At 40.1% G+C, this 16,627-nt stretch overlaps 1 protein-coding gene and 1 non-coding gene across 3 annotated transcripts in view; both read left to right on the forward strand.

Moving 5' to 3' along the window:
• On the forward strand, positions 1-82 carry TRNAS-CGA (transfer RNA serine (anticodon CGA)). The gene has a single exon. It is a non-coding gene; the product is annotated as a tRNA-Ser (tRNA).
• A 7,975-nt stretch (positions 83-8,057) lies between these two features.
• Positions 8,058-16,627, forward strand: part of WDR36 (WD repeat domain 36) — a 41,331-nt gene continuing 32,761 nt past the window's right edge. The window contains exons 1-5 of one of the 2 annotated variants that reach the window (XM_008262002.3): positions 8,061-8,352; positions 10,659-10,686; positions 12,042-12,142; positions 13,993-14,110; positions 15,797-15,929. In XM_008262002.3, coding sequence (XP_008260224.2) covers positions 8,191-8,352; positions 10,659-10,686; positions 12,042-12,142; positions 13,993-14,110; positions 15,797-15,929 — 542 coding nt within the window. In that variant the 5' untranslated portion in view covers positions 8,061-8,190. Of the gene's footprint in view, positions 8,357-10,658; positions 10,687-12,013; positions 12,143-13,992; positions 14,111-15,796; positions 15,930-16,627 lie in introns of both variants that reach the window. The other variant, XM_070056530.1, reaches the window with a different exon arrangement.

The following is a 16,627-nucleotide window of genomic DNA, read 5'->3' on the forward strand; positions in this document are numbered from 1 at the left end:
GCTGTGATGGCCGAGTGGTTAAGGCGTTGGACTCGAAATCCAATGGGGTCTCCCCGCGCAGGTTCGAATCCTGCTCACAGCGGTGGTAGATTGGCCGGCGCCACGGCTTACTAGGCTAATCCTCCACCTTGTAGCGCCGGCACACCGGGTTCTAGTCCCGGTCGGGGCGCCGGATTCTGTCCCAGTTGTCCCTCTTCCAGGCCAGCTCTCTGCTGTGGCCAGGGAGTGCAGTGGAGGATGGCCCAAGTGCTTGGGCCCTGCACCCCATGGGAGAACAGGATAAACACCTGGCTCCTGCCTTCAGATCAGCGCGGTGCGCCGGCTGCAGTGCGCCAGCCGTGGCGGCCATTGGAGGGTGAACCAACGGCAAAGGAAGACCTTTCTTTCTCTCTGTCTCTCTCTCTCACTATCCACTCTGCCTGTCAAAAAAAAAAAAAAAAAATCAAGAATGTGCTTATGGGGGCTACTGCTATGGCATAGTGGGCTAAGCCTCCACTTGTGATGCCTGCACCACAGCTGCTCCTGTTCTGTCCAGCTCTCTCTCTGTTATGGCCTGGGAAAGCAGAAGCTGGCCCAAGTGCCATTGGCTAGCAACAGTAGTCCCTTCTCATTTTACGAATTTAGCGAGATGACAAATAACCAACCTCACAACTATAAGTCAGCTCCAGGCTTTTCCCAATACCTTTTTATTCCAAGGCTAGGTGTTTTGTTTTATTTTGTTTTTATAGGATTTATTTATTTATTTGAGAGGCAGAGTTACAAAGAGAGAGGGAGAAAGAGAGAGATAGAGAGAAAGGTTTTCCATCCACTGGTTTATTCCCCAAATGTCGGAACTGGCCAGAGTTGAGCTGATCTGAAGCCAGGAGCCAGGAACTTCTTCCAGTCTCCCACGTAGGTGCAGGGGCCCAAGTATTTGGGCTATCTTCCACTGCTTCTCAGGCCATCAGCAGAATCTGTATCAGAAGGGGAGCAGCCAGGACATAGGGATGCCGGCACCACAGGTGGAGGCTTAGCCTACTAGATCACAGTGCCAGCCCAAAGACCCAGTCTTAAAAAGGTGCTCCTACCTGAGATCTGCCTTTCTCTATGGGAGAGGAAAAAAGCCAGAGTTGATTGAAATATGCAGTGACTCTTCAAGCTCCTGCTGGACCATGCTGGGCATCATGTTTGCTTATGCCCATCAATCAAGGAAGTAAATGCTTTTCACACAACTCGTCACCAAACATTTGCTAACATAACAAAGGACAAGGATAAACATATTACAAAGGGAGCAGGTATATATTGGGGATGCTAAAGGATAGACTCTTTACTCTGGAAGGGAATATGACAATACAAAAAAACAGAGAACGTCCTACATTTTTAGCATTTTGTTTAAATAAGATTGTCTGTTAGATAAATATTTATTTAGCACCTCTTTTGGGTGTTTGTAATGTATCAATGAACAAAACAGGGGGGAAATGTCTCTGCTAAATGGAGGTTACCCATTAAAATAAAATAAACCTAATAAAAATGTTAATAATGCAGTCAAGATGTTCTATTTGAATTTGAATAAATACATATAATCACATCTTAGTCACTTCCAAGACACACCCCAAACATGTCTGAAAATGCACATAGCTACTGAGATACCCAGAGTCAAAATAAAATACAAGTGCAGGGACCAGCACTGTGGCATAGAAGGTAAGGCCGCTGCCTGCAGTGCTGGCATTCCATGTAGGCACCAGTTCAAGTCCTGACTGCTCCTCTTCTGATCCAGCTCTCTGCTAAGGCCTTGGAAAGCAGTAGAAGATGGCCCAAGTCCTTGGGCCCATGAACCTGCATGTGAGACACAGAAGAAACTCCTGGCTCCTGGTTCCTGGCTTCATATTGGTGCAGCTCCAGCCATTGCATCCAATTGGGGGGTGAACCAGTAGATGGAAGATCTCTCCTCTCTCAGTGTAACTCTGAGTTTCAAATAAATAAATAAATCTTAAAAAATAAAAGTGTAACATGATTAGGAGCTAAATGACAAGCTGTCATTCTGTAAACATCTGCTCTTTAATTCTAGGGACATCATATGAGGTCAAGATTCCATTGGGCCAAGTACTATGAAATAAATCAAGATTTTTTCTTTTCTAATTATGTACAAGCCTTATGTTCAAATTAGCTAAAATTCATTCTCATAATAAAGTAGCATTTTAGAAGGGGAAGCAAGCTAAGAAATTGTTGGTTTAGTCCTTTCTATTCACTAGGAGAAATTGGTAAGGATCTTACTCACTGTAAAGTAAAAACATGATCACAGACATTAGTCACTGGATCCAAACTTTATTAAGATGCTAACTTTTTTTCCACATATGAAAAGCATATGACAACAAAGCAATTTGACAAGATATTATCCCACATGTTTAACTTTAGCCTTGGGTTTTAAGGTCATTGCTTTTTTAGTTCACATACATTTACTCTGAAGTTGTTCCCCAAACCCACTTCTTGTTCAGACAGCTGGTTACTGAATGATGGAGGTTCCAATGCCCACCAAACCATAATCAGTCTTCTGCAGCATTCTCAGACACTTCATAGCTCTAATCACCAGCCCAGAGTCCCCTTTTCTTGATGCTGAGCCTCTCTTTAGAGCCTTTACTATCTACTTTTGACAACAGACCTCAAGGAATACTCAATTCAGAAACATAATAACATTGACGTTTGCATTTTATTTGCAGTAGGCACTCACACCAAGTCAATTTGCCCAACTAGCCAGTTTCCTCCAAGAAATCAATTCTCCTCCCCAGGGAGTCCATAAGTGTTCCCTCTTGTCACATCTAAATGTTGCAATGCAACTTTCACTCAGGGCAATCAAACATACCAGCTTCCCCCAGTACTTTACAGCACACACAGGGATTTCTTTTCATTGTAATGATGAAAGCCTCCTCTGAGGATCTCTGTTGTCTTCTGTTGAGTCAGGTCAAGCAGCGACAAGAAATTCAAATCTATATAAGTTAAAGTGATGTTCTGGATCAGCCCTTAACGCATTCAGATCTGGCTAAAAAGCCCTTTTGAGTTTCTCAGGCATGGAAAGTCAAGACACTGTGGCAAAAAAAAAAAAAAAAAAAAAAAAGACTTAAATGAAGGATATCTGTGATTGAGATCCCAGCAGAAAGAACAGACTATCAAAGAAGGAGGTACCTTTCTCTGAAGGGAGGAGAGAACTTCCACTTTGAATATGGCCTTGTATAAATAAGGTCGGAGTTTGTGAACTCAAGAGGCTTCCATAGTCTTGGCAGCTCATGACAAGAGCCTCGGGTGATTACTGATGTCATAAATAAGAATGCCAATTGTTAAATCAACACCGGGAGTCACTGTGCACTTACTCCCCATGTAGGATCCCTGTCAATGTGTTGTACTATGAGAATTAATGGTAAAAACTAGTATTCAAACAGTATTTTATACTTTGTGTGTCCGTGTGAAGAATTTGATGGGAGAGGGAGTAGGAGATGGGATGATTTGTGGGTGGGAGGGTGGTTATGGGGGGAAAACTGCTATAATATAAAAGTTGTACTTTTAAAATTTATATTTATTAAATAAAAGTTTTCTAAAAAAAAAAAGAAAAACAAAGACATGGAAAAAAAAGTGATGTTCTGGGTCAAATGATGCGTAACAGACAATACTTAGTTCAGTGGTCTCTGTGATACAGCACGCTGTGTTCCAGATGCCCAACTTATAAACATCTGTGTTTCTGAAGATTTTCCATATGATTTGAGATGAGGCAAAGCCCATCCATACAGTTGTCCCTGGATGGTCTCGTGAAGAATCATCACTGTTATTAACACCTATGGCACACACTTGGGCTCCACTGATTTGCTGGCATAGCATTTCATGCAGATACAGTCTGCTTTGCTGCCCACTACCAATTTACTTATTTTAGACTAAGGCTGGCAGGTTGCCTGCCAGGAAAAGCCTTCTGTCTCACTCTCAGCCCTTTGAGAAGTCTAGGACCTAATGTGAAGAGCTTTACTCAACCCCTCTTTCATAAAAAGCACAACATGATGTAGTTGTTTACTTTCTTTCCTATTTATTTTTGTCTATTTGAAAGGTAGAAAGGAGAGAGAGAGAGAGAGAGAGAATCTTCCATGCTGATTTACTCTGTAAATGCCCACAACAGCTGGGACTGGGCCAAGCAGAAATTGGGAGATTAGAACATATTCCATGTCTCCCACTTGGATGACAGGGACTCAACTATTTAAGTACTCACCAGTTGTCTTCCAGGGTGCACATTGACAGAAATTTGGACCAGAGGCACAGCTGAGACTCAAACCCAGGCACTCTGATATGCAATGCAGGTGTCCCAAGCAGCATCTTAACTGCTATGCCAAATGCCCACTACTTTCTTATTAATAGGGATATGTGCAAATGCAAGCATAATATAGATTATTTGTACCACCCACATACTATTTCCTATTGAATATGACTAAAGTTTGCTTTTAAGTTAAAAGTTTTAACTTTTAGGTTTGCTTCTAGTCGTTTCCTACATCCACATACTGTGCCACTCAGAAAACTGGAACCATCAATTATACATTCTAGACCAAATAGAAACATATTTGAGTGATTCTGGATACCACATCAACCATTTTCATAGTTCAGAAACAAACTTTAAAATCAAGGCTATTAAATTTTTATATAGTGAAGTAGAACAGAAAGTCTATGGTAATTTGGTGTCTTTCAAGTACACATATTATTGAATAAAAATAATTTTTAAAAGTAAGACTTATAAGCACATTTGTAAATGAAAGAGAAGTGGAAATTGACAGACTAGAATGAAGTTGACTCATAAATTTTTAATATATTTTAAACAATATACAGAAATACATCGATTTTGCTTCTAGATGAGTGTTCTGAAATAGCCAAGCATTCCATGACTCAGAGTTATTTTGTTGCAACATTGTTTTGGGTGATTTTCCCTTCTATTGTCCTTGAGACACTGTTTAAGGTCAGGAAATGTATTTCTAAGCAGGATCAAAAACTTAATGCCCAAAAGAGCAATAAAGATTTATTATGTAGCACAGTTTGAACTCAGGAATTCAGGAGTTTCTCTTTCTTTTTTTTTAATTTGACAGAGTTAGGCAGTGAGAGAAAGAGAGAGAGAAAGGTCTTCCTTTCCTTGGTTCACCCCCCAAATGGCCGCTACGGCAGGCGCTACGCTGATCCGAAGCCAGGAGCCAGGTGCTTCCTCCTGGTCTCCCATGTGGGTACAGGTGCCTAAGTACTTGGGCCATCCTCCACTGCCTTCCTGGGCCACAGCAGAGAGCTGGACTGGAAGAGAAGCAACTATAACCTGGCACCCATATGGGATGCTGGCGCCGCAGGTGGAGGATTAACCTAGCGAGCCACAGCGAAGGCAGGAATTCAGGAGTTTCTCAGTAGTGCGGTTCTGGCTCAGATTTTTTTCATGAAGCTGAAGTCTAGACATCAGCCAAGGCTGCCGTCATAGTAAGTCTTTACTAGAGTTGGAGGATTGGCTTCTAAGGTGGTTTAGTCACATGCTTGGCAATATAGTGCTGATGGTTGGCAGGAAACCCTCCATTCCTTGCTAAGTGAACCACTCCGTAAGACTGCTTGAGCATCCTCACAACAAGGCAGTTGAATTCCCTCATAGCAAACATTCAGAAAGGGAGAGAAAATCAGAAGCTTGAAGCCTTTTGTGACCCATTTTAGTCATATAGGATCAACCCTATTCAATGTGAAAAGGGACTACACAAAGGTGTGAATACCAGGAGGCAAAAATCCACAGGACACTCATGAAGGCTGGCTATGTGAAGTCAGAAACAGTCATATGTAATCAAAATGACAAAATGACAAAGCTATGCTTTTATCTGAATTTTGTGCAACCCCAATTCATTGAATTCAGTTGAAAATGAGAATCCCAGTCCCTAGTACCTCCCTTTTAAAATTCTAATTTGATTAGTGATGTCCTTGCAGGGTATCTGTAGGTGAAAATAGTAACAACTAACTTCTTTCTTCTCACAATACACTCACACACTTTATTGTCAGCTGAATAGTGAGTAACTCAGGGAATTGCTAAAAAGAGGAAGCTTACAGCTTGCTCCAAACTCTCTCCCTTCCAAATATCCTACCTAGCACAACAGCTAACATGCATATTTACTGCTTCCATATGACTACAATTTCTGGTGATTATTCTATTTTTCAACTAATATTTCACTGTTATATATATATTGTTATATATATAATATATATTTATAAAACAAAAGAATGTAGATAACAAAATATATAACCAAAGAATGCACATCTAATTGTCAGACAGATATAAATTCAAATGGTTACACTACATTATTTAAGTGACCCTGGGCAAGTTAGGAACTTCTGGGAACCTCTGGTCCCCTATCTAATGTGAACTCATAGCCATCATATAGCCTGATATTTTGTTAATTGCAGAATGGATATTTCTCACATTCTCTGGCTGTTTTTTTTTTTTTTTTAAGTGACTTCTGCTTTTTCTCTTCCCTTTTGTGATTCTTACGCTGATCAAGGTTTTCACAAGAAATAATTTTGGAACATTGGAAAAAATCACTTGACCTTCACGAACCACTTTTATAATTAATAAAACAGTAACATAACCTTTGCTTTGCATAATTTACAGCCTTATTTTGAAGATTATTTCATGATAATGGGTGTCCCACATGGGAGACCAGGAAGAAGCACCTGGTTCCTGGCTTTGGACCGGCGCAGCCATTTGGGGAGTGAGCCAACGGAAGGAAGACCTTTCTCTTTGTCTCTCTCTCACACTAACTCTATCTGTCAAATAATAATAATAATAAAAAAGATAATGGGTGTCAATGGCTTTGTGGAGTTCTGGCTTGGAAGCTTTATTGATTTTCCCTCCAAACTGTCAATATACTCCAAAGTATTTGTTTCAGATTATAAAAGTTACTTTTGCATTATTTATAATTTAGAAAACTTTTTAAAATATTAACCTCTAGTAATCAGAATCGTTTGTACCTATTTCTGTGATTCAGAAGTAAAAACTGATTAATAATACACTAATATTCCAAACATAGTGTTATAAGCAAACTCAGCAAAAAACGTTTTATTATGAAAGTTTTATGTTATACTAAAGCACAATATACTCTGAATTCTCATACCAATTCCCTAGCTTCAACAATTATCAACCTTGTTCCACCTAAACCTCTACCTTACTTCCAATTAAAAAAATTCTTTATTTGAAAGGTAGAGAGAGAGAGAGAGAGAGAGAGATCGATCTTCCATCTGTTGCTTTATACACCAAATGCCAACAAAAGCCAGGGCTGTGGCAGGCCAAAGCCATTGCCAGAAACTCCATCTGGATCTCCCAGGTGGGTGGCAAGGGCCCAGGTATTTGAGCCCAGCACTCAGAATACATATTAGTAGGAACTTGGATCCAATGGGGAGGAGCCAGACTCCAATCACATTCCACATAGGATGCTGGTGTCCCAAGCAGTGGCTTAATGCCTATCCCATCCTCAACTTTTTTAAGCAAATCTGAAAATACATCATTTTATCTATGTCAGTATTTATTTCCAAAATATATGGCTCATTTAAAATCAACAATAACTTTGGAATAGCATCAAGTGTCTAGTTAGTGTTAAGATAATCTCGTGTTTTTACACATTTTGTAGTCCCACGTCTGACCCATTTTTTTTTTTTTTTCTTTAAGATTTATTTATTTGAAAGGCAGAGTTAGAAACTTCCAACTGCTGGTTCACTCCTCAAACTCATTAGCAAAGCGCTGGATAGGAATCGGAGCAGCCCCAACTGGAACCGGGGCCAAAAGGCACGCTGGCATTGCAAGGGGTCGGCTTTACCGCCCGCACCACAGCACGGGTCCCACCCATTTCATTTTTTTATGTGTGAGGCCCCTCCAGCCTCCAGAGTCGCGGCCCGCCCTCAGGATTCTGCCAGAAACTCGATTCGCCTCTAGCGAATTCTCCAACGCGCGGAGCATGTAGCCCGCGGAACCGAAGTTGCGCCTTCCATGAGCGCTCTGGCGGGAGTACTTTTTCTGTAGCACTGTGGGAAGTCTTCGCGGGAGCGATTAGGGGCTGATACCGGAAGTGCCCTTGAGTCTCTGGTTCCGACCGTGGAGTGTTCCGTGGAGACTGCGGGAGAGGTGGAGCGCAGTTTCCGACCGTAGTGGAGCTGAGAGCAGCCGGGGCCGCTGTGGCGATGGAACGTGGCACGGAGGGCCGCACGGCCAGCGCGCTGTTCGCGGGGTTTCGGGCCCTGGGGCTTTTCAGCAGCGACATTCCGCACGTGGTGCGGTTCAACTCTCTGAAGCGTCGGTTCTATGTGACGACCTGCGTGGGCAAGAGTTTCCACACCTACGACGTGAGTGTCGGCTTCCCTCGCCCCTTCCCGGGAACTTCCCTCCTCCCGGCTCCGGACTGCGCCCTGTAGAAGCCTGGCTGTCCCCTCCCACGCACGGAAGGCTTCCCCTTCTGCCCCTGTCTTTTCACCACGCTAGCTTGTCCCGTTTCGCCATCCCCATCTCATCCACGTGCTCCTTGAGCCCTGCAGGACATCTGCGGGCGAGTTTCGGAGGCATCCTGGCTGAGGGGAAAGTATTGGAGAATTTCACTTACACAACAGTGTATTTGTTCACTAGGTCTTTATTGCACTTCTTTTGGAAGTCAGTATATGTGATGAAGGCGGCTGTTATTCCACATTTTTAATGAGAGAGCCGTGCAATTGATAATTATGCAGTTCTTGAGACAATTTGAGTTAGAAATTTAGACTAAAAATACACTGGTGAAGTGGAGGAGGTGAGATTATGATTTAGGGGATTCTCCACTTTCGATAGTAATCCAATTTTCCTAATCCCTCAAGCACCCGTTTTCTGCCAGAATTGAGTTTTTAGCACAGGGCCACTTTAAGTCTTGCTTTCCAAGGTAGGTGTCATCATTCCATAGCACCCTGTATAAACTAGGAAAGTAAATCTCAGGAAAATTAGTGGCTTGGCCATGCCCTGCTTCTATGTTAGTGATAGCTTTTCTCCTTTACTAGCTCATCAGTGTATTTTTGAAGTCATCTTTTGTTGTCGTTTATTTGTTTCACTTGTCTTCTACAAAAGATTGTAAGCTGTCTGAGAACAGCAAGCTTGCTGATGAGGATGATAGTAACTAGTGTTAGTGAAGCACTTCTTTTCTGGGAAATGTACTATGAGCTTGGCTTCCTCGAAGGATTGTGAAAATGAAACACATTATCAGCAAGAACAGCTGGAAGTTGGGAGCTAATTGACTTAATGGAAGAGGAAAGGGAGGGTCAGTTGCTGTAGAGAGAAATTGGGTTATCTACAAGACTGGGTTGATAATCAAGAAATGATGAGTTAGAATGACGTATTTAATCATGTGGGAGTATTTACTGTTAACCATTCTCCACTCTTGTTCCTAGCTTGCTAACTTAAAGTTTGACTGTTTAAAATTTCTGGCCTAAAATGTAATTTTCTGAATTTCTGAATTAAAGAGCTCTTGCAACCTTATGCTTGAAACCTTATGACACTGTATGTTGGGCACACATACATATACACATATTGTTTCCTGGTTGTACTTGTTAGGAAACCTATGTTTAGTAGAGTAATGCATTTGCACATTTTATAAAAATGTAACATTTTCTTACGTGAATTGAAATTTAGTCATTGTAAAGATTTTTTAAGTCCTCTAATTTGAAAACTGGTATTGAATTTTTAAAATCATACCATCATAGTATATAAATACTTTTTATTCCCAGGATTATGTACACTCCTGAAACCAACTAATGCATTGTGCTGTGACTTCTGAAATTGACACTAATTTGGCATTAAAAACAAAAGGACACTGGTGCACCCTGGTCACTAATTTGGTCTGCAAATGTTCCTGTCTAGAACCATGGCTGTCCTACTGTAACACAGTTAGACTTTCTATAGATTTGCTTTTTCTATGGGAGAATCTAGACAGGGTGTGGTTAGGTTGGTGATGATAACAGCTAACATTCATTGAACATTTACCTTATGGCTGGCCCTGTTTTAACTGTTTGACACATATTTGCCCATTGAATTGTTGTAAACAGTCTCAAAGTAAGCACTTTCAGTTCCTTTTCACAGATGACGAATTGGTGGCATAAGATTAAATAACTTTCTCTATCCAATATGGTTACTGGATTAGTAACCATAGATTGAAGTTAGAAAATTCTGGTGTGTAAGCTAATCCAAGTAACTGTTTTGTATGACCAGGAGTTGTGGATGGTTTTGACATTTTAAATTGTTGGAAAAAATTCCAAAGTATCTGAAAGCTATATGAAAGTCAAATTTTAATATCCATAGATGAAAGGTTATTGGAAATACAGTTGTGCAAATTTGTTTATGTTATGTGGCTGTTTCCACACCATAATGGCAGAGCCAAATACTTGGAGCAGAGACCATGTTGCCCACAAAGCCTAAAATATTTACTCTTTGGCCCATTACTGGAGCTGTTTGACTATCCCTTACATCATCAGTTCTGGTAAAGTAGTTGAAATTATAAACTTTTCTAATAATGAAGGTTAGAATCAGTGAGTATTTTGTAGGATGGACAGCCTGACAAATTTATTTGTGTTCAGGTGTTAGCTTATTGTAACTTTTTGTTAATGAAACTTTATTAATTTGTTCTTTTTGTCAACAGGTTCAAAAACTTAGTCTGGTTGCAGTGAGTAAGTATGGACTTCATTCTGAGTTCATGCATCTTTTTTTTTGTTGACATAAATTCAAGGCTTGCAAAACATAGTAAGTGCAGTGTGAACTACATAGCAACAACACTGCAGCCCAGCACAGGGTCATGTTTTGTTTTCAGTTGTCATAGCTGTCTTCTTTATCTGAAATTTTTCTTCAGGCTTTCTTTACATTCCACAACATCAACCTTGTTGAGGAATACAGAATAGTTCCTTTCTAAAATCTCCTTCAATTTGAATATTTATGTTGTTTCCTTGTGATTAGGTTTATAGCGTGTACTTTTAGGAATAGCAAAGTACAAATTCTCAGTGAATTCTAGCAAAGGCATATTGATCATTTGATTAAGGTGACATCTGTCAGGAGGCTGTATCACAGTTATGTGACCCTTTATAATTCATAAACATCTTGTGATAAGATGCATTGAGACTATGTAAATATCTTATTAGTCTTCAAAGTTTTACCCTCTGCTTTCAGTGTTAACACTTGTCTAAATCAATTAAAAATATGATATTACCAAATAGTGATTTTCTTTTTTCATCATTCCTTGTACTATAAGAAAAACACCTTTTTTTATAGTTCGGCATTTTTTCCCAATGGAATGTGGATGTGTTTGTGTGCTGTTAAAAATATAACCAACTGCGGCCAGCACCGCGGATCAATAGGCTAATCCTCTGCCTTGCGGTGCCGGCACACGGGTTCTAGTCCCGGTCGGGGCGCCGGATTCTGTCCCGGTTGCCCCTCTTCCAGGCCAGCTCTCTGCTGTGGCCAGGGAGTGCAGTGGAGGATGGCCCAAGTGCTTGGGCCCTGCACCCCATGGGAGACCAGGAGAAGCACCTGGCTCCTGCCTTTGGATCAGCGCGGTGCGCTGGCTGCAGGGCGCCGGCCGCGGTGGCCATTGGCCATTGGAGGGTGAACCAACGGCAAAAGGAAGACCTTTCTCTCTGTCTCTCTCTCTCACTGTCCACTCTGCCTGTCAAAAAAAAAAAAAAATATATATATATATATATATATAACCAACTGCAGGCTGAAATAACCCTCACCCCCCAAAAAAAGTGTTGAGCATGTACACACTTTCTTAGTGCAATATACCGTTTATTTACATGGTATTAGGTATTATCAGTAACCTAGTGATGATTTGTTTATACAGGGAGATGTGCATAGGTTGTATGCAAGTCCTACATCATTTTATATAAGAGACTTAAGCATCCTTAATTTTAATAGACTGAGGGAGTAGGGTTCTGGAACTAGTCTGCCACGAATTCTGAGGAATGACTGTAATGGAGGGTTCTGTTTGTTCCAAGATCTTAGAAATCCTTATTTTTCATGCTTTTTCCAGGTAACTCTGTCCCACAGGAAATCTGCTGTATGGCAGCTGATGAGAGGCTAGTTTTTGCGGCCTATGGGAATGTTTTTTCTGCATTTGCGCGTAATAAAGAGGTTTGTACTGTTGAACTATTTTAACTTGTTCTCTGCAGTCAGTGGTTGATTATTAGGATAGTGGAGAGATCTTCAGTATTACCCATCTTTATCTGAGGCACTCTGGTAATGAACAGCAATTTTTTCTTCTACTATTTATTTGGTTTTCTGGAGGAAAAGAAAATGGATTTTTATCAAATTCTCAAAAGATTTGTTTAAAACTGATGCATTACTTTAGTTTTCTTTAACAGGTATGAATGTCAGAATTACATAGGCAGCTTCTTCCAAATTTTTATGTCCTGTCAGATTTCATCTCTGGAACTTTATGCCTTATAGATTTAGTAGGGATTGAACTCTGTATGTTTTGAAAATGTTTTCCCAAAACATTGATGCTCATACCACTATTTGATCTAGATTGACTTCATTATGAATAGCCCAGCCCATAACTTCTTTTCCAAGAACCAGGTGCTTGTTCCCTACATAGAAAAAGCTAGATTCTTTGTTTCCGCTGCTGCTAAGGAATGATTTTTTTTTTTTTTTTCTGGTTGAAATCCACTAGTCATTTATACGTTTGCTTTGGGACCACTAATTTGAGAGGTGATCTTGCTCTAGTGGTCTAGAATGAAAAGGAAAGTGGGAATGGGAGTGCCTAGATAGTCAAATGGTGGCCATCACTGTTTCGCTTGGAGTAAAGGTTGTTCCTACAGTGTTCAGTTATTGCCCGTGGTGGAAGAGAAACCTATTGAACTTGTTCATAAAAGTCTGGATTTTTAGAGGCAGGAAAAATGTTTTCTGATTGTTGTATTGTGGTTTGTAGTTTTGTAGTTTTCCTTAGAAGGTCTATATATGTGTATGTGGGGTAGGGTTGGGGGTGGGGAGTGGTTCAGAAGACACTTTCATGAAGGAACTGTATAGATAAGTGTGGTCAGGGTGAGAGAACAAAGCTAGGGTGAGGAGGCTTCAAACTATCAACTGTGGGGAGCTGCTCCCACCACAAGGACCAAAGAGCCATGGAGAATAAATAGTGTTCCTGGAACCTGGTGAGAACTAAAAACGTGGAAGAGTCTGTAGTCATGAAAGGCTCAGCTTCTGGAGATTATCTTTGTCAAAGCAGAAAGTTATAAGGAAAAATATCCCTCATTCCCCTACCCCATCTCATCTGAAAGCCAGCTAGCGATAGAGTGTGTAGAGATCTGCTTTGTAGAACATACCACTTTTCAAGGATATATGGAGTTGTGGTGGGTGAACTGGATGAGAGGCATGTGTGTGAATGCCTGTTCTGCCTCATTTGTGAGGCAGAAGTCCAGAGAGCTTATTTCTGTCTACATTTTGCTTAGTGAACTGGTTGAGGGAGCAGATGAACCTGTGTGCTTCTTTGCTGTTCATCTCACTTAGATAAAGAAAAGTTGGGGCCAGTGCCGCAGCTCACTAGGCTAATCCTCCACCTTGTGGCGCCGGCACACCGGGTTCTAGTCCCGGTCAGGGCGCCGGATTCTGTCCCAGTTGCCCCTCTTCCAGGCCAGCTCTCTGCTGTGGCCTGGGAGTGCAGTGGAGGATGGCCCAAGTGCTTGGGCTCTGCACCCCATGGGAGACCAGGAAAAGCACCTGGCTCCTGCCATCGGATCAGTGCGGTGCGCTGGCCGCAGCGCGCCGGCCGCGGTGGCCATTGGAGGGTGAACCAACGGCAAAAGGAAGACCTTTTTCTCTGTCTGTCTCTCACTGTCCACTCTGCCTGTCAAAAAAAAAAAAAAAAAGAAAAAAGTTGGACTGCCTTTCCTGTCAGGAGCATCTTCAGGTTTAGAAGGATCTTAGGATGTTGTGAATATGCTACATGATAAATGAGTAATAAGAAATTCTTCTGTACATTGTAGATTGTACACACCTTTAAGGGTCATAAGGCAGAAATCCATCTTTTGCAACCCTTTGGAGATCACATTATCTCTGTTGATGTTGACAGCATTCTTATTATTTGGCACATATATTCAGAAGGTAAGAATTAATTTATTTGCTTTATATTGAGATAATATTATGTAGTTAAAATGAAAAACCTATGTAAACACAACTTTCATATCAGAGATTTTATATGTAAAAATGCCATTTTTATATGTAAAAATGAATCTTTAATACTTACAGAGGATCTCAGAAAGTTGATTGAAATTGTGTACTATGAGTGCATGGATTTCAAAATTTTTTTGCACCAAATAAACTTAGCTTTTAATTCAATTTCTCCATGAACTTTTTGAGGTTCCTTGCATAAGAAAAGTTTTAAGTAAGAAACACAAGCAATTTTAGTCAGCTAAACAAACTTATAGTTTGTTTAATGTACTTATAATGTACTCAACTAATACTTTTCCTTTTAAGCTTTCCAAATTTAGTGATTTGTTATTTTTCTCTGGGGAGTTAATTTTGATATATGTTCAACACAAAGTAATATTTTAATAAGATTATAATATATAGTGGCACTAAGTTATGTTTATGAGACTGTTTCTTTAATCATGAAGAATTTATTACCAAATCATCTCCATTTCCCTCAATAATAGACTGGGTCCACTGTGAATTAAATCTTTTAAGTTCTTTATTTATATATTTAGCTTATATTGCCTCTTAATTGTCTTATTGATGTAGTATGTTTATTTTTACTAGGAAACCTAGCAATTGCTCTCTTGGGACTTTTTCCATATTGTTCAAATTAGTAAGCCTCTTCTTTATTTTGAGTTTGCCCACAGAGAAGGAACAGAATTTCAGAAATATTCCCCATGTACATGTTAAAGACATTTTATAAATTACAGGATCTGATTAGCAGCTTTCCATAAATGGTGATGCCCAAGTTGTTTTTGTTGCTATTAAAGCAGCACAGTGAAGAAAGGTCTTCAGGAAGCTGATTATTGTGAATTTCAGTAAAATGCTTACAATTAGAGGCATGTGCTTTCTAAATTGGGCTGCACACATCTTTGGGAGTATACATCAGTGTGTCAGGTAGTATGTGCAAGTAAAATGCAAACCTTCTATGATATTCAGATTTATTGGAAAATTTAGTGAAAAAGTATTTTAATCTTGTATGAACTGTGAAGTAAAAAAATTCCATCATAGTAATTTTAAGGTTTCAAAGAATGCTTAGATTTTCTGGCTAAACCACCTCCTACACAAGAGCTCTACATTTTTTTTTCCCCTTTCTTCTATTAGAAGTTCTTCTCTGGAAATGTGTGAGAAGCACTGTTCTTGCTTTTGCTGAGGTTTGCCTCTTTACATTTTTTTGGCTGACCCACCAAGCTTTGTGGATATTGGTTCTTTATTCTCTGGAAGAGATCCACTTGGAACATTGATTCCTGTCTCTTGATTAAATTATAAAATGTAAATGATGATCCTTAAGACTTTTTTTAAAAATCTTCATTTTTCTTTTCCGTAAACCAATTCATCAATAAGTAAACTTTTACTAGTATCTATATTAGAACATGTAGAAAAGTTTTGCTGGTCTAAATAACAGGCTGCCCCTCAGCACAGTTGTTCTTCAAGGAATGTTTATATATTATTGTATAAATCTTTGATTTATATTAGCACAATAATCTTTGATAGACTTATTTCAAGATAAATGGTATTGATAAATGGTATATGAAACATTTTAAACTATTTTATAAGGAAAAATTTAATGTTATTTATAACTTTTCACTTTTATAGAAGAATACCTGCAACTGACTTTCGATAAATCGGTATTTAAAATTTCTACTATTTTGCACCCAAGTACTTACTTGAATAAAATACTTCTGGGCAGTGAACAAGGAAGCCTGCAGTTGTGGAATGTAAAATCCAAGTAAGCACTTTATTTAGAAAATAGCTTGGCTATTTTTCACCTTATCCTTATCTACTACTTGCTAATGCGTACCTCTTAAGTCTCTTGTCCTCCCTACTTTGATGCTTACTTGCATAGTTAATAAGTATGAGTGTTTTTGAAGTTGTTGCTATGGCATCACATCTGTAAAAGTTGACATGTAGTCCTGGCGCATGGTAGGCAGCCTCATAAATGCTTATTGAAAAGTATATAGGGCCGGTGCTGTGGCTCAATAGGCTAATCCTCTGCCTGTGGGGCCAGCATACTGGGTTCTAGTCCTGGTTGGGGCACCAGATTCTGTCCTGGTTGCCCCTCTTCCAGTCCAGCTCTCTGCTGTGGCCTGGGAGTGCAGTGGAGGATGGCCCAAGTCCCTGGGCCCTGCACCTGCATGGGAGACCAGGAGAAGCACCTGGCTCCTGGCTTCGGATTAGCACGGTGCGCTGGCCGCAGCGGCCGTTGGAGGGTGAACCAGTGGTAAAGGAAGACCTTTCTCTCTGTCTCTCTCTCTCTCTCACTGTCTAACTCTGCCTGTCAAAAAAAAAAAAAGAAAAAAGAAAAAAGAAAAGTATATAAAATTGAACCTGTAATTGTAAAGAATTTGTATAGCTTTAGAGAAGGCTCCAATGAAGTAATACTGAGATTGTCGTTAGGAAGCAACTATTTTCTATAAACTTTAGAGA

Source organism: Oryctolagus cuniculus, chromosome 14 (genome assembly GCF_964237555.1).
Source record: "Oryctolagus cuniculus chromosome 14, mOryCun1.1, whole genome shotgun sequence".
Classification (NCBI taxonomy): domain Eukaryota; kingdom Metazoa; phylum Chordata; class Mammalia; order Lagomorpha; family Leporidae; genus Oryctolagus; species Oryctolagus cuniculus.